Here is a 23058-nt window from a genome sequence, read left to right as displayed (position 1 = left end):
CCAATACTGTGTTTAGGTACGGGGAGAATTTTTACTGCCACCAAGACTATTGTTGTTGTTGTTGGTATTGTTGATAAAATCAACAAAAATCTCTTAGTATAAACGGAACACAACCATGCAAAATGATAGTATACTCGGTGTGATCATATATGTTCATGAAAACAATTGGGATGGTCGAGTCCTTTCATGAGTCTGTTCATGAAAACAATGGGAATGATTGAGTGTGTTCATAAAACCATCGGGGATTACTGATTCTGTTCATGAAAACAATGGGAATGATTGAGTCTGTTCATGAAAACAATAGGGATGATCGAGTCCTTTCATGAAAATAATAGGTATAATTGAGTCTGTTCATGAAAACAATGGGAATGATTGAGTTGTGTTCATGAAAACAATGGGAATGATTGAGTGTGTTCATGAAAACAATAGGGATGATCGAGTCCTTTCATGAAAATAATAGGTATAATTGAGTCTGTTCATGAAAACAATGGGAATGATTGAGTGTGTTCATGAAAACAATAGAAATGATTGAGTCTGTTCATGAAAACAACGGGAATGATTGAGTCTGTTCATGAAAACAACGGGGATGATTCATTCTGTCCATGAAAACAATGGGAATGATTGAGTCTGTTCATGAAAACAATGGGAATGATATTGAGTCTGTTCATGAAAACAACGGGGATGGTTGATTCTGTCCATGAAAACAATGGGGATGATCGAGTCTGTACATGAAGACACTGGGGACAGTTTAGTCTGTTCATGAAAACATTGGGGTTAAGCAGATTGTGTTATACTTGAAACTATCTTTTTTTTCATAGTTGAAAATATATAGCCCAGTCTAAGTGCAGACGTTGTTATTACATACTTATGATACTATTTCAATTAAAGAAATTCCTGTCCATGTTTTGTGTCAATTAATAAAGTTGTTTAACGCTATTCGAAAGTGTTAAGGGCGAAAATGTATTTACATCATTGATAGAGAGCTTGTAATTTAACACTGGGATACTATACAATGGTCTAATTTAAACAGATACAAAATAAGGAGTTATGTTTGAAAACAAATTGACCATGGTTGAAAGAAATGCGATACTGTTGATAGATAACTTTTATGGCGTATAGAATCGCAAAGATATATTTCAAATATGCAAGTGTGCAACAGCTAACGACCTTTCCATTCCGTGATTTAACGACTCATCACAGGCTCTTTTACAGTACGTGCAAACACACTTGTCATGAATTTGATATTATCGCAAATGACAGCTAAATTTTTGCTCATCTTATGTAACTAACAAACGCAATTTAGTGATTTTAATATATAGCAAATGATTAATGGCACGTAGAAACGCAGATGTTTTTTTTTTCTCCCAGAAAAGACTATGTAACAACTGCCGATCTCTACTTTTGGAAATGTTGCAGCTTAACGCCAGCTACTTTAAAGAACATTTTTTTATGTCAGTATAAAAATATAAATGAATAAATGCTTCAAGGATAAGAATTCAAAGGATCATACCTATAAGAGGAACATCTGGAAGCACAGAACGTAATCAAACAAAACAATAGCAGAGTCGGTTTAAATAAGTCTGTTTATGAGGGATAATAATGAAAATTTATGTGGAACACCCCTATTACCTTGCCCTAACACCGTCTTAAAGCGGAATCTACTATAAGGAAACATTTATTGGACTCTATGATCCCAAATTGCAAATCACAAGATTGTTTTTTGAATAAATCCTCTCATATGAACCTAAAAAAACTTCTATATATCAAGAACTCTCAACTTTCTTCTGTAGTCACAACAGTATTTAGCATTAGACAGATGGTACTGCAATTAATGTCGTCTGCAAACATGACTAACACTCTTAATAGCCTTACGGTTTTGCTCACCAGCACGCGACGGCGAAACGATGGAAACTAATTAAACACTCAAACAAGTTCAATGAATAATTGTCTTTTCAGGTTGTAGAGAAACAGCCTTCATCTATGCAATAACAAGTGCAGCAGTTGCTCATTCTGTCGCGCGCGCATGCGCGGACGGAAGTATATATACATGTACATGCAATTATAATCTACGTCAGCCACATGGCGTGGACTGGGAATGGGGAGGATGCAGCGACAACGCCAACTTTGGGAAGAAATTCTCAAGAAAATTTGTAGATGTAGCAGAAAAAGGTCGGGACTTCCGCTACATGATGAATTTGCATAATAATGAAGCCGGTAGACGGGTTTGTATTTTATTATTTTTTCTGTAGATATTAATTCTATATATATTTCATAACAGCGGGAAATTAGCCGATATTATCATATACTTCGGCTGGGCTATTCATAACTTTTTGTTGAAACGGGGGTTACGCAGAACCGTATTTGCTATGTTCCTGTTGTAAGAGGCACATATTTTGTCTGTCTACATTCATCAGCCGTGACTTAGCTGTTTGAACTGACATAAAAAGTGCAAACTAAATTGTAGTTTGATGACAAACTAAGGCTGTAAAACTTGGAGACAGATTATACTCTGATACTGGATCAAATTATCTTGATGGTGGGTATCACAATTAAGTGCGAAATAACTCTATCAAGAACACGAACATTTACCTGCCAGAGACAACAATAGAACAAGACACGGGTGAGGAGATCCGAATACTAAATAGCCGCTTTCAGTGTATTTATGGTCGGCTTAATAGCTTGTTGTGAACGACTTGATACATTCATCCCCGCAAAACTCATCGGAGTTTAAATGCTGTCAGATCAATTCGTAAATGTATTAGACAATGCTGTCCTGAAAAATACCGATGTTAAACTTGAAAATGAATTGGAAGAAAATGTGTTGAAATAATAACACTTAGCTGTTAGATTTACTGCATAAACAAAATGTCCGTCGGGTTAAAAATATAGGTTCTTCCTAAACCTTTTAAACAACAACGTTTTTTAAATATTCAAGGACACTCAATTGTGTCTTGTCAAACTCTGAACGAAAAATAAACAAGAAAAAAACGTGAAAGGGGTTTTACTCTTCTTGACGATATTTCCTTTGTATCATATAAATGTCAAAGTGATTGTAAAATATTGACTGTTGGACCCAGTCATTGGCGGTGAATCAAAACAATTTCCCTTTCATTTCTTATCCATAAAACCGTATCATTATACAGTATGATAATGTTTGGACAATTGCATTTCAATTGTCCACTCCAACTGATAACATTTTGATATTTTGATGCATAGAATGACTGTCCCATGCCAGATTACACGAATCAATCATTTTATTCCTTTGGTAAATTTCTACTAAATTATAAGCTCATTCTATAGCTAGAACATTCATCACTAATTTCTTTTATATATCTTGTCCCTTAACTATAAAGCAAATGTTTATCATTTTCGATTTCTTGAATCCTCTATAAAGCGAGAGATGGAGAGGGACAGTAAGTGCCATGGAATGTCTGGGAGCAAATGTTTATTATTTTCGATTTCTTACATACTTAAAATGAAGAAAACGTCTATTTTTAGCATATAAAGCGAGAGATGGAGAGAGACTGTAAGTGCCATGGAATGTCTGGGAGCTGCACGATAAAAACGTGCTGGATGAGACTACCTGTATTTAGAAAAGTTGGTGATATTCTTAAAGACAAATTTGATGGTGCATCAAGGGTACTGCCAGGTAAACAACTTTATACTTTTAATCAAAAGTTTAGATAGCAATTGTCCTGTATCAGTATTACAAAAAACATTAGTAGCATCTGGAAGGTATTACTAGACTGTGTTGCCCTATTTAAGGGATGCATTTGCGTACACTATCAAATATCCTAACCTGTATCTGTTTCCCCCCCCCCCCCCCCCCCCCCCCCAAAAAATAAACTTCTATTTTTTAAACCGAAGAAAAATATATTGTGGTGACAGACTCAAAAGTTTAATATTTATAGCATCTTTTTAAAAATCTTTAATTTGTTGACAGAAGTTTTAAAATGAATCGTAACAATTGCATAATGATTATATTAGAACCACAACAAATGTCATAAAAACATATGGAGAGGATAATCAAGTATAAAATCTATAGATCTGTAAGCGTAGAATGCAACCATGCAAAGGAATAACTAACTCGGTTTGACTGAGTCTGTTAATAAGACGTAATGAGATGTGCACAAACCCTTCACACCCTCCAACACCGACCTAAGAGAAATTGTTATACATAAAGACTGAATGGAATCCATGATCACAAACGACCAGAAAATAAACAACTGTAAGTCAAAGCTGCTAAGCAAATGTAAACAATTTACTGCCGCCACACGATTGCTGTTCTAATAGTTGATAAATCTATAAGAAGATATTTTGGAAACATGGAACATAGCCCAGTTGAATAATTGCCATGAGAGGTAATGAAACGTGTATTACCCTTCTCTCCTCTCTAGCAACTCTTATAAGATTTGATGAAAATATGTATGATGACGGCGGTAAATGCAATATGTGAACCATTCCAAATCTTATACAATTCGTAAGAAGAATATTTGGTATGACAGTGCAACACCTCTAATCTCCCCTTGGTACAGGCTTATGCTCAACTCTGTTACAAAACACATGGTAGTGAATGATCATAAAAACAGAAATAATATCTACATATGAGCCGTGCCATGGGAAAACCAACATAGTGGGTATGCGACCAGCATGGATCCAGACCAGCCTGCGCATCCGCGCAGTCTGGTCAGGCTCCATGCTGTTCGCTAATAGTTTCCCCCAATTCCAATAGGCTTTAAAAGCGAACAGCATGGATCCTGACCAGACTGCGCGGATGCGCAGGCTGGTCTGGATCCATGCTGGTCGCATACCCACTATGTTGGTTTTCTCATGGCACGGCTCATATGATATGGTCCGTGGCAAAAGACGAATCGGAGAACACAACAAAGGTAGCATAGGCGGTAATGCGATTCAAGCATATCCTGATATTTCACAACAGTACATTCAAGTTTATTTTAGGGCAATTAAATGTAAGTTGTAAGTCCTAAATTGATTTTATGACGTGTAATGAGGATTGTGTTATAAATTCAGTTATATTTGATGTAATTGGTAATATATTTTATATGAAGCTTCCAATAAAGACCTGGAACAGAATGCATAGAATGCACAAAAGATGCTTTAAATATTGATATTGAGTATTATTTAGTTTGGTTTAATCCCACCCACCTTTTGTCTACCCCTTATCCCCACTCCTTTTATGTATTTTGCATATAATTAAAATGCACTTGTTAGATTATTTAAGCAATCCGTCTACTAGAGTTTTCCGTTACAGTTTCTTTTTGTTTCGGGCCTACTTTTCGATGCATGGTTCTATGGCTGTGTTTGGGGTGCTCTTTGCTTTCGGGGAATCTACCAATCTACCCTTACCTTTTATTTTTTTAAACTCGGGTAGCCGTTTAGAAACTTGGTTAAGAGTATTTTGTCCTCCCACATTCGTTAGTATTTAATGTCAAGGTCACATTGAGAGCGCGTTCAAACAGTCCAAGGTAAGTAACACAGAATGAGCAATAAAACAAATTTCATGTACGATACGAATTGAAACATTTGCACACATACTGTCGTGTAAGAATATAAAATGCAGATCAGCATATCTTGCGTAGAATCGCTTCTTTTGAACAGTCATGTTTTTCTCACTGAAAAATAACGCCTGAATCTATGGTATCTGTTTTAAAACTTATTACAGGACTATTGAATATTTACTTTGTAACAGAGGGAATCGTGTTGTTCAGAAAGTATGGACATATTTATTGTGCAAGCATGCGTAAATGGGCGTAATTTGCCAACATTTGAAAGCATATCGACAGTTTTGTTAGGAAAAAACAAATACTAAAACAACTTCATACACATTTGAACAACTTCAGATTTGTAACCTATTATCTTAGGTTTAGAGATATACCTGAGACTCGGTATCTCGAATTTCAAGGAATCGAGTGAACCGAAATTCGACTGTAGTGATATTTCTGTGCACGATGTTTTCGGGACAGGACTTGAAAATGACTTCGAGATAAGCCGAGTTCGAGATAGCGAGTTTCAACTGTATATAGCTGGCGGCCAAGCGCTGATCATGTATACATGTAGATCTCATAATGTCATTAACTCTGATCATTATAACGTGTACGTAGGAGTAGTGTAGAACTTATCGTGTTTAGCACAGAACAAAACCTGCTTAAAATTTTGCTTAAGTTAATGGACCCGTATTGACGGTCGGTATATTCCGTTGGTTTCCGTATTCTCCGTATACGATTTCGGCGTTCTCCGGTGCTTATGAATAATAATCATCGATTATTTCCGAAGGATGCCGAAATCGCATACGGAGGATACGGAATTGCACGGAAATTGCCGATTGTCATTACGGGTCCACTACCTTAACTGGATATAACTCTTGTTTAATGTTACAAACAGTACTTATGAAATGTTTACGTGTATTTCCATAAATTTGGCGCATCATGTTATTTGTATTGAAGATTGATGTACCTACTTCATAATAGACAGTTGTTTATATTGAAAGATAGAAAAACATATTGTAGCAAATCCTTTCCTAAATTATATTTATGAGAAATACGGGCAAGTGGTTTGTTTATATCTGTGAAAATAACAAGACTGAATGTGTTCAGGTATGCAAAATGTAGCAGGAGGAGTTTTCTTAGGGAAGGGGAGTGGTCTCTTGATATGCTCAGCCTTTCGTGATATCTTATAGCCATTAGGTACATCCTGCTCGTCTGTAGATCAGTAAAGTGTTTGATTAATCACCGGTATATGAGTATAAATTGATAAGAAAATTTCAACCTTTATCTCATTTGATGACGTTGGCATAATAACAATAAACTTCCGGAATTCGGTCTGGAAAAGCCGAACTGTATAAATTCTCCTTGGGAAGGCCTATACGAATTTAAGCATTTGGTAAACATAGAGGATACATTTTAAGTTATACCTTTATATCCGACATGTACAAGTCGCATACTTCATTTCTCCTACATTTTTCCCTACTAACTAAATCATATTTTGATTCCTAAGTTATAATACCTGAATAATATGTGACTAAGAATAAAAGATAACATATTTATACATCTGTGTTTCTGTTTTTCATCAACTATTGTAAGTTTTTCATTAATACAACATCTAGTCGACAATATACAATGCATTGATGTTTACATACTGAATTTAGAAATGCATGCAAATATTGCTTTTACCATATATACAAAATACGGCACTAGAAAGGGAAGTAACTGAACTTCAGTTTGTAATATTTGCTGCGTATGTATAAACTTATAAACAAATATATCCGATGACTTCATGTACTTTTACTTTGATTTTAGGCAATGAGGGACGCAACGATGCCGAAGGTCAGTAATTCACGTTGCAGTAGTTCCTATATGTTTTGTTTTGTCTTTTTATAGGTGTTTTGGTTATGTAAAGAATAACATTCAAAGAGCATTTTGTGTCTACCAATAAAATACGTAGAGTGATCATGGAAAAATATTTTGATTAAAAAACTGAATAAATGTTACGTCAGCAGCACATATATATGTGGTGCTTTAAAGCATCGAGAGAACCGCCTTTTTTTGCTTCAATGTTTAGCTTCGAAAACTGCCATTTCCTTGAAAAGTTTCGCCAAAATTTTGGTGCTTTACAAAACATTTGCTAATTAATATGATGAATATACTATATTGTTAGTACATAATGCTCTTATCCTGCTATCCATGCTTGTTGTATCCTGTTTTTTTTCTTAGATCAGTGTTGAATAGAGGTGTTTGCTATTTCATTTTCATTTTGCTTGGCTGCTTTAAGCTTGTTAGCGTTTTCGCTTGCACTACTCAAGTTAATGCTAATGTACGACTGCGTTGCTTACATGCTGTCAATTTATTCACGGTTGATCGATCCAGAAATTCGCAATTTCACATAAGTGTTGACAGGATTAAAATTTAATGGATTTAGCGCATGATTAAGTTTCTGGCATTCATAAAATTCTTTGGCTTCAATCAAGTTCTAATAATGCCGTTTCAAACATCATATGCTTTAGTAATTTCAGTGGGGTTTCTGTAAATGTGGAGGTGGGAGTTGGACAATCATTTTAGTCGAAAAAACTTCTGTTCTTTTTTTTTATTCTTGTCTGTAATTTAGTTGGCATAAACGTCCAAGTTTACGCATGTGCTTGTTATAAAGTTTGAACTAAAAATATCGATCACTTTTGTTGGATCCATGCTTTGATGATTTTTTGTGATTACTTCCCTTTGGTTATTAAATATATCGATTTCAAGAAAAAACATTAGGGTTTTAATTTTTTGCAACTGGCTTTATTTCACTTCTTCACTTTAGAAATCGTGAGTTGGACTTACTGTTATAAAGATGAAATTGACGGGTATAAGATTTATATTGTTAGAAGGCACATGCATAAGAATTCATAATTGAACGTCACGTCACGTAATGGTTGCAGTTTTTGAACATACTGCGCATTTGCTTAAAATAATAAGCGATTGTTGCTTTGCCTTGCATTAGAATATGAACTTCCACAGTGGACTTATTCGCTGCTGTTTCCAATTTCAGCAAATAACAATGGCGGCCGAAGAGCAAAGAAAAAACTGAAGCTGGAACCAGCGGACCCAAATCATAAGCGGCCGGATAAAAGGGATTTAGTATATTTTGAGGAATCACCGAACTTTTGTGAGGCCGATGACAGTGTTGGTACTTTAGGGACAGTTGGGAGGGAGTGTAATGCCACGTCAATAGGTATTGATGGGTGTGACTTGATGTGTTGTGGGCGTGGTTATAAATCAGAGACCTATACTGTTAGGGAAAGGTGCAGTTGTACCTTCCATTGGTGTTGCGAGGTGAAATGTAAGATATGCACAAGGACAAAAATCAGACATACATGCCTGTAGACATGAGAAAAAGAGCCAGTAAAGGTATAGGTGGTGCTAATAAATCTGTCACATCGTGTTCGAGTAGAATATCAGATATTCAAGTGACTAGACAGTCGGATTTACACACATTTGCACGTGACAATACAGGATATTGCACAAATCGGGACAGATGTTGGATCAGACTTCAAACTCTGATGACTTTCTGCTAATGCTGCTGCATTTTTGATACAATATTTTATGTATATGTACATACAAATAGAACTGACTGTATCGTAGTGTTCAACTTTAAAAGTTACCTTTATGCTAAGCTGTGCTTATATCTATAGACAGAACAGTCGCTACTGATCAACAGTAGCGATCAACAGTAGCGATCAATAGCGATCTATAATAGCGATTGTGTTTCGTCCAAATGTTAAAGCTATGCAAGGTCTGTGTACAAAACATATACATACATTGACTGCCATGTAGAAGTAATGTTTATTACATTGTAATGCACATACTGTGACATATAATGTTAGACCAAGTGTCATGTATTTAAGTTAAAATATTATTGTTGTACATAAGTATGGATGGAAATATTTTGTTGACATTCGTTATGAAAGACTACACTAGATAAATGTTTTATCGCAAGATATGTCAACTCCTTAAAGTAATTTTCATTTTTTTATTAGAATGAGTATGCTTAATTTTGTCTAGGAGCCTTATGCTGTATAAGCCAAATTGGAAGCAACAAAATTTGTAATTTCTATCCAGGGGGACACCTGGTGTTTTACTCCACTATCCAAAGCTGGAAAGTCGTTATGAACTATATTTGTGCCGAAGTGATGTTTCACCCCACAAAAACAAACAAACAAAGAAAAAAGAAACACAATTATCACTTAATAATATACAGTGTTTCGTAAAATCTTGTGTACTTGGTCCGTATCTCGTCAGTACCTCCCGAACCCACAGTAATAAATTGCGAAGATAAAATCGTTTCAAGCATGCAAAGAATTGGCTACATTTCTTTATCAAAGCAATGACCAAGACCACAATAATATTTTTGCAGTTGTCACGACAACGGACAATTTCTTTTCTAATTTGTATGGATTTGCTAATTTCGGCATTTCTTGGACTGCAGTGGTTATTATTAGATAAGGCTTTCAAACACAACATCTGATAATGAGGTGTGCTCTGCTTTCTTTACAGCTATTTAATATTAAGGCTAGAATGACTGTAAAAATTATGAACTGTATGTAACATACACATGTACAGTTTACATGTATGCTCCTTTGCTTAAAACGAACATGTTTCGGCAATGGAAACTGGCTAACAAAGTTTCTAGGACAATGTCAAATTGATTATTGTCAGATTACGTTAGCATATGTTGTGTCATTATCATTTGCATAAACCATGCACATGATGTTAACGTCACTGTGCTCGTCTAGATTCTATTCATGTAAATGAACAGAAGAATACCGCTTATAGTAGTGCCTTATTTGTATATGAATGAAAATAGATTCGTCTGTAAAACTGCCCCTTAACCCACTGTTTGATCGATCTTAACAATTAGAAGGGGTTTCGTGAACTGTAGATTAAAGGTATAACATATATTCTACAGATAAAATCTTGTAGGATCTTTTTGAATTTTATAAAAAAAAAATATTTATAATGTTATTTTATGGCCTAAAATACATTTCTTCCCTTGTAAAATTCTGGTGGTAAAATTATGATTTAGATCCTTTTGTTTTTAGAAATTTTACGAAATTTTGACATGTGATTTTATGCTAAGAAATCCTGAAACTTTTTTTACAATACATTGCCAAACAAAGTCAAATTTGATTTGAGAAAAATAGACATTAAAAGGCTGAAATTTGCTTCGGAAAATAGCCTCACTATAAAGTCAAAACTATCCCGAATATTATGAAAATCTGCAAGGTTTTCAAAAGTTCATGTGACCGCCCTTGCAGATTTTTAGAACAATGGATGTAGAATGTATGATTTGTATTGTGATATACTAGTAGATCTATTTATAGAGAAATCAAGACAAAGATGGCCCAACAGCCTTTTCAAGCATTAATCGCTTAATACCACGCTTGCTGTTGTATTACAGAAAGTAACATTAAACTTATTTTCGAAAGCTTGCTTTAAAGCCATGGACGGTGCTCATAACTTGTCCATATTTATAATGCAATACTCGTTTGGTATCAAAATATAAATTGAATTAACACATGTTGTACAAATTGTTGTTTTTGAACTGTTCTCCAGGAAAACTTGAGCTTTAAACCATAAAATAAAAATTTTTACCCTCAAATCAGCAAAATGAAACTTGAGATATGCAGACCTTCTTCAAACATTCTTTTGAATTTAGATTAATTAACTTACCCCTCGTTTTACAATGGTTTGGGCAGCTCTATTCTATTTTTAGAATTTCTATACGCCATTATTTACGTCGTCGACATATGACCTCATAACATTTTCAGTTCTTGTGGAGAACGGCTCAATCAGTCGATATCGCATATTTTGTATGACAATTTGGATTTGTCATCCATAGATTCTATTTTATGTGCAAATGTTAAGTTATTGTCCCCGTTCCTGTCTGTATCATATTGCAATTTGTGAAAGTTTTGTACATATGTTTTCTATAATTTATTGTTTTACAAAAATGGTTATGTAAATAGCTATTGTACTGAGTTGTTTTCATTTCTTCCCATACGTATGAATCAGCATCTCGCATTTATTGTTAGAACAGTTATATTATTATTATTATCAATATACCAGATTTATATAGCGCCCTTTCCATGATAAACAAGTTCAAAGGCGCTTTACATATAGCAAACGCAGCCACACAGGGCGCAAATTTCATCCTCTACTAGTACAGACACAGGGCGATCTGACCAGAGGGACAGCGTGAGATACAGTCCCCAGAGATGATAGAGAGAAATCATCTAGCTGTCCAGCTAACTTAGCCTAGCTCTTTGCGATTAGACAGTCTAGTTTTTTAACGTGCCCGGTGTATTGCACCGATACACGCGAAGTCGTTTTTCCTGTGAAGAACCAGTGCAGGCCTCTTAGTAAGGTGGGAGACACTTAAGAGCATCTCAGAAATTTCCAGTGCCTGGACCGGGATTGGAACCTCGGACCTCTGGATTGACAGTCAAGCGTGTTACCACCAGACCACCAGCCCACCTTATTACACATTGAAGGAGGCCCATCGGTTAGCCCCAAAATACAGAGTAAAGTATAAATTTCTGAACCACATCTCTAAGGTTAATCATGTTACTAAATGTTACTGTAGTGAGTTCACAGGATGCTACATCATATATTAAATAATATACAACGACAATGATGATGATGATAATTGAATGGTAATGTAAGTAGTTCTATTACTATCACTTATAATGACGGCGGATGATTTGACCATTGGCTTCGTTGAATGACAACATTATGGGATTGTTACGAATGGCAGTTTAGTAAATGGGTTTAGAAAATGTGCAGAAAATGTGATAAAAGAATTATGTGTATGGAAATATATCGGTCAAGTCATAAAGGAGGTGGATCAGAAAGTGATACACAGGACTCGTTAAATAATAACTGAGCTATCCATCCTTAATTTGTAAAGTTTAAACAGAGAAAATAAACATGAAAAAAAAAATAACAGGCGACAAAAAATCAATTTTAAATTGAAAAACTAAGTTTAAGCAATACATAATCAATGCTACAGTATTAAATCTTTTACAGGTCTGGCTGTATGTATTGCTTGAGTGTTAACTTTATGTCTGACTGTGGCTTGAATTTAAGGGAGGTAACTTTGTAACAACATTTTACACTAAATCTACTCGTTGTCACACTTCGTCAATAAATCAATCAACAAGAGTTTTCTAGGCATTAACACACACGCAAGTCGCAAGTGTTTGCTGGACATAAAGCAAAGACAACACTCTTAACCTTTACCCCGCTAAATTTCTAAAATGGACTGGTCTATCGTGCAATTTGGAACCAATTTTCGTTTCAATGTGGTGTTCACTGAAAGTTTACTGACTGAATAGCAAACAGTGTAGACCATGATCTTGGTCTGCACTGGCCGCAAAGGTGGAATCGGCTAAAGGTTAAAAGAATGGCCATGATCTAAACACGAACAACGTTAAACAGTAGGACAACGAGGACATGCAAGTCTATTGGGCCGCACCTGGGAACAAATGATGGTAAAACACCACACAGGAATTAGAACAGGTTAATGTGCACATACCCTCAATTCGTCTCATCATACCAAAAACCCTAAAGAAGACGTAAATAAAAGCCTTTCTCGCATAGCAAATCCCGTAACAAAAGGTTAAAATTACAAGAAAGTTGTCCCTACTAGACGAATCCTAACATACGAAAGAGTAATAAAGAGCACGATATATAACTACAATAGTGTGTATTTGCGTGGTAAGAATCTCTTGTTAGCCATGTACGCATGCGCATAATAATAACTTTGTAGAAGGCAGAGGTACGAAAGAAACGTAAACTAGAACCCAACAATATTTATGGGTTTCTTTCAAATGTTCCTAGTCGCGATTTGACTGAAGACATTGCACTGGTTTTAAATGAAAAACAAGTCGATACTACAGTCTTTAGTGAATGTACAGTGTAGGTAAGTCAATGTATAATGAGTATATGCACACAAAACTATAAAGACAAAGAAAAAACAAAATGACAAGGACATTACAAACGCATGAAAACTGTTAGAACACAGTTGGTAGCAAGAACACCAGTTGGGAGCGAGGAGAAGTGGTGAATAATGCAGAGAACATTACACGCATTTCCTACAATGTCCAAGATTTACAGTACAGTATAAATATCTTCCCCGGTTAGGTTGTTTACATGTACCGTAAATATATTTTACATATACAAAGGAAGGAAAGTACGCATGTACTCGATGCTTGTAAAAGAAAAAGTCTGTAAAATATCATTTGAAGGATAGAATTCAACCAAGCAAAAATGATAGCTGACTCAATTGTATTGGATCTGTTTTTGAGAGGTAATGAAATGTGAAAAATCCCTCAGGCCTCCTTGCACGGCCTAAGCGGAACTCCTTTAATCATTAAGTCGGAATACACTGAATGATCCCTAAGGACATGGAAATATAACCAACCTGAGTCGGGGTACAGGGAAACCTTTTACGGGCCGCCACACTCTTCATAAAGACTGTTGTTGTTATAGTTACTGAAATCTAAGACAAGGCCCTTTGGAAGCATAACACAAACACGCAAACACAATATTAGATTCTGTTCATTGGAGGTAACAAAATGTACAACAAGGCAAGGCTACACTAGCAAAACTATGGGCACATATGGGTAAAATCAAAGAATGTACACACAATGATATGGCAAATGCACACAAGCTAGCAAAACTATGGGCACATATGGGTAACAAAATGTACAACAAGGCAAGGCTACACTAGCAAAACTATGGGCACATATGGGTAACAAAATGTACAACAAGGCAAGGCTACACTAGCAAAACTATGGGCACATATGGGTAACAAAATGTACAACAAGGCAAGGCTACACTAGCAAAACTATGGGCACATATGGGTAACAAAATGTACAACAAGGCAAGGCTACACTAGCAAAACTATGGGCACATATGGGTAACAGAAGGTACATCAAGGCAAGGCAACACTAGCAAAAATATGGGCAAATGTCTCAGCAAACGTATCGAGCTAAAAAGAAAACAGTACGACGTGTAGACATTGGCGCCACAATGACAATAATGTCTCTCCAGTCGTAGCTGCAAAACTACATATTGCACTGATCCAGCTCAACAGCATGGCTCAGATATTTTGAAGCTGTCTTATGAATGTTAAACTTAAATTTTCCTATACATAATATATGATATGATTTTTACATTTAACTTAGTGCTTTTTCACATAAGCTCATTGTAGCTATTCCTGTTGGACCATGTTTGCCTTTTGCATCTGACAAACCATTATAATTTTTATGGAATATATCCAAAGAATAGAGACTTTAATTTTTAATCGTGCACTCAACTATTGTAAGAAATGATTCTGTTGAAAATAAAATCTTTTTACTATTTCAAAAATTTAATGTTTATCGAAAATTAATGTTGGTAATTCCAAAAAGGGGGAACTAGATAAATGCACATATACTCACAGTGAAATCTGCTCTTACTCCGCCATGTTCCAAATCGCAGGGGACTGTAAAAAGGTATCGCCACTAGGTGCAAGCAAAGACCAAGTTTTAGAAACAAAAGCAGGAAATATGTCACAAAAATATCAATGCAAATATACGAAGAACAAATCATATACACATCTGCTCAATACATTTTGCATTATCAAGAATAAAATGAGGATCGCAGTGAATGTTCTGACGAGAGAAGATGAATCAAAGTCTATATGGAATTTGCATAACGAATTGCCATTCTTCCTGTGCTGTCATACAAAATAGGTCTAGTAATTTCAACATCCTTTAAAGTAACAGAACAATGTCAAGTACCAAAATAATGGTATAATGGGTATTGCAAAAAATTCTCATGTAAGTAAATATCAAACGCAAAGTCAACGAACTCTATGCACATTTTATACTTGTCTTTAAAAAGGACAATTCAAAATGGCCACAGGAGAGAGGTAGAATACAAAAATCAAGGAAAGCTTCAAGAATTGCATTAACAATTAGCAAGAATAGCATTGAGTATTTCGCATGTTCCGTGAGATAAAATCAAAATGGATAGCGTAGGAGACAAATTCAACAGGTCACTACATCAGACATGCAATGATATTGAAATATCAAAATGTCGTATCATGTCTTCTTTTGATGAATGCTTTTATAACTACCGAATACAGTTTGAAAGTATTATTACGAAAAGTCAGGTTGTGATATGCAATATAACAGAAGATTTGTAGGATTGTAGGATTATTTTATAGCATTAAAGCCGATTATCCAAATAAACATTAAAATATACAAATAAGTTATAGAATTAATTACGCGTTCAATTCTGTTGAACGATACATGTACAATATCATCTTTGATATTATTTCGTATTTGTTTAATGTCGACTCTAATCTTCCTCTTTGAAATTCTTGTATCTCACAACAATTGTATGCATATCGTTGTTTAAGTGGGAATATAGCTGGTCTTCAAAACTATGATTGTTCATCCATTATGTCGTCACATATTGTCCAACTTAAACGATTTTGGCCGCTAACTGAAACACTCGTCGTCACTTAAAGATGAATTGGCTTGTTTGTTCTCCAGTCAATAAATATTCTAGAAATATCTGAATGCTAACTACAAAATAATCTCACATCATATATTATTTTAAAATCAGCATGAAATATTCTTGGTTGATATATCATTTCACAACTATGTATAAACTAACAGGGGCGTTACCTGTGTGGTGTCACCACGCCTGCTGCAACACATTTACACTTTGTACCTAATGATCCATAGTCCAGTTAGGGTTTGTAAAACTTTTGAGATCTTTCTTTATACAAAAATTCTTCATTTGACGGTAACAGCAATCATGCTTCAAGTAGGTTAACGGAAGTCACCGTATTATGTTAATGATCACAGAAATATTTCCATACAAGATGAATGAATGATATTTATGGATGTTACTAATTTATGTTGCTTTAAAGTATCAAAATGCAACTATGCAAATACTTCGAACGTATGCAGTACCTCCTGTAGTGTCTGTATATATTGTCCGTCATGTTTTAAGCAGTGTCCTAGTGTGTTTGCTTTGTGTGAGAGTGTGTGTTGGTGTGTTTGCTTTGTGTGAGGGTGTGGGTGGGTGATGGTTGTGTGCGCTTCCACGTGCTGGGTTAACGCTTGGGAGGCTGCGGTTTTGGAACGTGGCTTTCCCTGTTGGATATTTATCCTAGTTTTTTTTAATATTGTATACACATTGATTAGGTATGAAATACTAAAACATCACAGAATAAATCTGGAATATCCAAGAAAACTAAATCTTGGATCTATATAGAATTTTTTAAAAAATACGGACCTTGCAAAAATCCTTCTTCTTCTTCTTGTATATACTGTATAAATATATTAACTTAAGTGGCCTGTACTGGTTCTTCCTAGGAAAGACGGCTTCGCGTGTATTGGTGCTATACACAGGGCACGTTAAAGAACCAGACTGTCCATTCGCAAAGAGCTAGGCTAAGTTAGCCGGACAGGCATGTATCTAGATCTGTTCTCTCTATCTGTTCTGGGGTCTTTATCTCTCTCTGTCCCTCTGGTCAGATCGCTCTGAGACTGTACTAGTAGAGGATGAATTTCGCGCCCTGTGTGGCTGCGTTTGCTATATTTAAAGCGCCTTTGAACGTGTTTATCATGAAAAGGGCGCTATATAAATCTGGTATAATAATAATAATAATAATTAACGATAGAGGAATATCAAACATTCACTTAGCTGTTTGCGTTTAGCCTAGCAATTCACATAACAAATAAAAGGATAAAGTTTAGTTCAAATTGGTGAATGCGAACGCACGGTCAACAGAACGAAGAACCAGGTTAATAAAATGACAGTGTATCAGTTACTGCAATAATATCAATTACCTCCCTTCATTGCTCTTGTAAAAGTCCATGTCCATCGAAAGTAGTGCTTTTCTAACCCTGTAATGATGCATCACATCTATTTGGACATCATTTTTATCAGTTTTCAACATAAAATTTAAAACCTCATGGACCTATAAATAATTTATATTAACTCTAAAAATAATTATATGAGTATTATTTTAGGCCCCTTCCGGGTAACCCAATTTATTTCCATTATAAACATTAACATTCCAATGCATGTTCGAGTACATAAAATTAAGCAATATGTAGCTGTTACAGTGCAAATATACTAACGATTCAGATTTGTTCTGCTTTAAAACAGTTCTTGATATACAACATGTGTGTAAAATGAATTCAATGTGTGGAGTCAAACATTACAATATATGTTTGTTATAGATTGCATGCGGTTTTGTGCCAAAAGAGAAACATCATCAAGGCTCCGACGAAACAGAGACAAATATCAAAGCAGCAAGTCACAAAGGGCTTTGTACACTGCTTATCATGGAGTTTTCCACCTGTCCCGTCAAACAAAATCAAAGATATCGTTCTTTTAAGATACTACTCGCGCACGGTATTTGTAACAATAACATGTTAATGTTATTATTAAGAAAGGGGGAATCCGGCAGTGAAACCTTTATCCTTGACAAAATAGTTGTACTACTTTTGAATCGTAATGACTATGATTTACCATGAAGTAAACCCTGAATTACCAATAAAGACATAATCGAATTTTCCGATAATGTTTTCGTTATCGTTTTCCATTTATACAACTCTTTATAGTATAATTTTAAACAAAACTGATAGACAAATACATGTATGACTCATAACCCATACAAGCTTGATAATAACCTCCCAATAAAAGTTAGCTGGTGATATAATGCTTTTGAAATATTATAATAATTTACTATGAGAGTTAAATAATTCAATATACATACATGCCTTTTGAGCATTAAGAATCATATCTCAAAGTGCAGGTAACGGTTTTCGTTATTACTGAAACTTATCATAATAAACATTCCCAGTTTCCAGTAAGAGGTTTCTACTTGAACATAACACTCTATATATGCACTACAGAAATATAAATGTTAATAAATATAAAATCTAATTAAACATGAAGTCAATGATTGCGTAAAGAACAGAGTAAAACGAGAAGCATCTAAAAGTCCAGAGGACCATAGAAGAAAGTTCACTAACGCTTAGAGAACCGTCCATCATGAAGTATCGGACAATCTTTGAAAAAATGCGCGGCATCCATGAACAAATGGAAAGACAGAAAACATGCGCTTCATCTCAAACCGGTAAGGTAAATTGCATCTACTGATAAAACCTTTATGACTTTACGAAATATAACCGGAAAATTGCTATGACATGGAATCTTACGAAACTTTTAAGTAACATCCTGTTAAAGGTAAGAGTTGTGATACATCTTGATACATAAGTATTTTCAAGCAGTGAATAACAACAGTTAAACTTTGTAAAAGCTATGCAAAAATACAATTCAATAGGAATATTATACATAATTGCACATTGATTTTAAAATCTCAGTATGCATGAGTTTTTTGTGTCGCTTCATGTTGACATTTGCCTTCCTAAGATTCTAGATGTGTATCTAAAACATCTATACATTTCAAAGCAAAGATCCAGTAAGAGGCTAGCTCATCAACGAAAGACACAATGTGTACACCAAAGCAACTATTTACACGATTTATATACGCATAATATATAAATGTCTTTGGAGACATCATGGCGTAAAGAAAGTACCATTAAGAGCCCGACGAAAGAGGCCAGAAGACAAATATCAAAGCAGCTGTGCTAAAAAAGAATTACAGATCTGCCTATCACTGAGTATTCCGCCTGTTCCGTCAGTAAATATCAAAGACGCAAAAATAGTGTTCAACTACAAGAGCTGAATACTAAACATGTTTTATGTCTTGCACCTTTCTTGTCATTAAAAAAAAACAACATTTTTATACTTAAACTAAAATAAAGCTTTAAAAAAGGAATTCGTTCAAAGCATCGCAAAAATCACGTTTTTACATATCCTATCACCGATGTGCTTTTAGATTACTATTGTACTAATTAGAACTACGAATTTGTTTATCATCATTTTTTTCATGTTTAAAACCACTACTTTAACATGTAAAACTTTGCTGATCAAGCCCGACCTTTTTGTTGCCTATAGGATATACTGTTATGTCCTTCTCAAAGCATTTCACATGAATGAGAAACAATTCGATTCTAGCTACAACAATTTCATATAAGCTGTACTTTAAAGGCACATCGTAATATTCTTGGTGGAGGTACATATGTCGCATCTTATTTTACAACAATAAATGAACTGACAACGACATTCTTCTTGTACTGTTATCTGTGTATTGTTATACCCTCTGCCACAACATAACAACTTGCAACTGCCTTTCCTCATAGGGTCTGGATTGCAAAGCCTATTCTGTGTGCCTAATGATCCATATTTCTTTCTTTCTTTGCAAAAGTTGGGCGATTTTTTAGCATACAAAAGCTCTTCATTTGTAGGAGGTCTGACGGTTTCACCCTCAGTTACCATGAGTCTGCCATCATCAGATAAAGCCACTTTAGATGCACCATCAAATTTATCTTTAAGCCGTAAAGCTACTTCCCTAAAGGAAGGCATCTTTCTCCAACACATTTTGATGAAACAGCCTTCTGACAAATAGTGACATCTGCATTGTATCTTCATATGTTCTTTCATAGCCTGAAATTTTGTTTTTGAACATTAAGGAGATAACATACATGTGATAATTATTCAGCAATATGTTTTGTCTAATTAAAGAGGTTAGATTTTTCTTATATTTTAGGTTCTATGTCTTCATATGTAATAGCCCTGTTTATTTTACTTGAATTATTGTAAGTGGCCTCCGCTGACTTTGAATCACTTGCCTCTTATCAGTGTCGGTTCGAAACCTCACTTTGGGTGTAGAATTATTCACGTATGGAAGCCACTAGATGTCATATCGGTGTTTCTACCCTGATCTCCACCCATGCCTGCAAGGATTGCTGGATGGAAACATGGAGTCTTTTTTCATCAACAAAAACTAGAGAGTCGCCATATGAGCCGTGCCATGAGAAAACCAACATATTGGCTTTGCGACCAGCATGGATCCAGACCAGCGTGCGCATTCGCGCAGTCTGGTCAGGATCCATGCTGTTCGCTTACGGTTTCTCTAATTGTAATAGGCTCTGAAAGCGAACAGCATGGATCCTGACCAGACTGCGCGGATGCGCAGGATGGTCTGGATCCATGCTGGTCGCAAAGCCATTTACGTTGGTTTTCTCATGACGCGGTTCAATTTACTACATCGAGTACATTAAGACAAGAAATGGAACATTTACATGGAAACTGCAAACGACTCTACAAGTACATGTGATGACAAAACCCTCTTTCATGAATTTATTTTACCTATTCATATTTTGACAATCAAACCTAAGTTAATAATATTTCACGCGCTCGATCATGCTACATTCATTTTTTTAAAGAGAAAAACGCTTGACGATAGATAGAGATAACGGAACCATACCAATCGACCAGCTTCATTATTATTCAGTCTTATTTTCGAGGACAGATCATCTGGTGCCTGCTGTGCGTCCATGAATTCTTTAGATTTCAGATAGCCAAAGTAACCACTGTCTTGGCAACCACGCCAATACCAATCTTGCTCTGTAGAATATTCTTCCGTTCTATCACACATACACTGTTTTAAATCCTCCCCTCTTCCACAAGCCTTACCAACTGTAAACATAACGGTGGCAGGGGAGCGCTTTTCGGCTATATTTTAAGCAAATACACAATTCTCAACTGTTTTTGTTTATATATTACAAGTGCAAAAAGAGCATTACTTCTGCTTTACATTGTGATATTGCACTAAGGTAACCTTCAAAATGAAACCATTAATTCTGACCCATGTGGTCAACTTTAAGAGGAGCAGACATGAAAGCCTGCCCTTAAGCACCCTTAAAATGAAGAAAATCTGAGCATATTTTCCTTACTTTCAACACATGACATATACTCGTTTGTGTAATTTCATACACTTACACCAGGTTTTCATATAAATCAACCCTTAAGTTGTAAAACCATGCTAAGCAAAGTGTTTCCCAACCACCAACTTTTAGGAGAAAAAGCAGGTCAAAGACACTTACTGTCCGTTTTGCTGCAGAAAACACTAGATTTGTTTAAATCTGCCTCCACAAATAATGACTCACAAAATTTATGGATGTAGGTGTAGCAAAATATTCGCATCTGCTATTTATAGCTACATGTAAGTACACATTGATTTCTTGTAGAATAAACTTTCAATAATTAAAACATTAATATTAATACACTTTAAACAAACCTACCCTAAATATTTAAAAAATCCACCGGGGCCATAATTCGAAACTGCTCCCCTGCCACCAACGCCCGTGGCAGTAATGGCATGAACAAAGGCGGTTTCCTTCGTATCTAAAATGGAACAGGCAATATTTAAATTCATTAACACATGTATAATATATCATACGCTAAGAATAAGAGGTGAATACACTATCTGCTGCATTGATCGCATACACATAGGCGATGTGTCTCTCGTATCTGAAGTTAAATAGACAAAAAAGATAATCATCCCATACTCTGTATATTTTCGTTGCTTTTAACCAGAAAGAAACGAAAATGTTGCAGGCTCGGTTTGTTTGAGCCTGTTCATGAACGGTAGTGGAAATGGATGCTAGTGGAAATGGATGCTACCATCCACGCCCTCCAGCACCGGGTTGAGCAGAACACAACATTTACACATGCTACAAAACAACTTAGAGACTTCCGCAGATATGTTCATACGGCGGCGCACATGGAACCTTCAATAATACACTAGGTGTAATTCCATGAAAAGAGGCGTATGTCCCCAGTTAAAAAAAATAGATTTGCCCTAAACGAGAAAACAATGGGCAGAAAAGGTTATGAAGCCTGCATATCACAGGAACTGCCAAAGACAAAATTTAAACAAGAGGGTCATTGACCCTAAAGCGCTCACCTGTGTACAAGGTTTCAAGTGTGTTTGTCTAAGTACAGAGTTAGGTTTCTTCTATGTCAGCCTATATTATATACATGTCACACACACTTTTGAACCTTAGGTAATAATTTAAACAATTACGGTAGACATTACAAATCTGATGTCACACGCCAAATATCAAGGCTCTAGCTATTATTGATTCAAAGAAGAAGATTTTCAAAGTTTCTGATATAAAAGCCTATAGAAAGTATATGTGAGACACAGGGGCGTGGCCATTTTTTTTTACCTTAGTGTAATAATTTGGACAAGTATGGCATACATAAAGGGAAAAGAGAACACGGCCCCTGGCAACCATGTTTTTTGATGAATCGGAATAATTTCAACAATCTTGGTAGAAGGCCACACAAGAATCATTTGTGTAAAATTATTCTAAAATCGGGCTCGCAGTTTCAAACAAGAAGATTTTTTTAAGTTTCCACTATATACATATAGGGAAAAAAGACCATGCAGCCATGTTTTTTGGCGAATCGGTATAACTTGAACAATCTTGGTAGAGGGTGACATAAGGACCATTTGTGTGATATTTTTTCAAAATCGGACCATCGGTTTAGATGCAGATATCATTTGACGATTTTT

The 23058-nt window shown here is 35.5% G+C and overlaps 2 protein-coding genes across 3 annotated transcripts in view; one reads left to right on the top strand and one right to left on the bottom strand.

The window, feature by feature from the left end:
• The window catches only part of LOC123538441 (protein Wnt-1-like), a 41903-nt gene extending 30379 nt beyond the window's left edge, over positions 1–11524 (top strand). The window contains exons 3-6 of one of the 2 annotated variants that reach the window (XM_045322547.2): positions 1957–2222; positions 3499–3649; positions 7317–7343; positions 8545–11524. In XM_045322547.2, coding sequence (XP_045178482.1) covers positions 1957–2222; positions 3499–3649; positions 7317–7343; positions 8545–8879 — 779 coding nt within the window. In that variant the 3' untranslated portion in view covers positions 8880–11524. The remainder of the gene's footprint in view (positions 1–1956; positions 2223–3498; positions 3650–7316; positions 7344–8544) is intronic. The other variant, XM_045322548.2, reaches the window with a different exon arrangement.
• Positions 11525–19676: 8152 nt separating this feature from the next.
• Positions 19677–21183, bottom strand: LOC123538264 (protein Wnt-6-like). Its single transcript, XM_045322230.2, has 2 exons — positions 20962–21183; positions 19677–20138 (listed from the first exon to the last, which is right to left on the bottom strand). The coding sequence occupies exons 1-2, from the start codon at positions 21181–21183 to the stop codon at positions 19677–19679; spliced, it is 684 nt and encodes a 227-aa protein (XP_045178165.2).
• Positions 21184–23058: the final 1875 nt, after the last annotated feature.

The sequence above is a fragment of the Mercenaria mercenaria genome, chromosome 18 (assembly GCF_021730395.1).
Source record: "Mercenaria mercenaria strain notata chromosome 18, MADL_Memer_1, whole genome shotgun sequence".
In the NCBI taxonomy this organism is placed as follows: Eukaryota; Metazoa; Mollusca; class Bivalvia; order Venerida; family Veneridae; genus Mercenaria; species Mercenaria mercenaria.
Note: the sequence above shows the minus strand (reverse complement) of the source record. Positions and strands in the feature narration are given on the sequence as shown.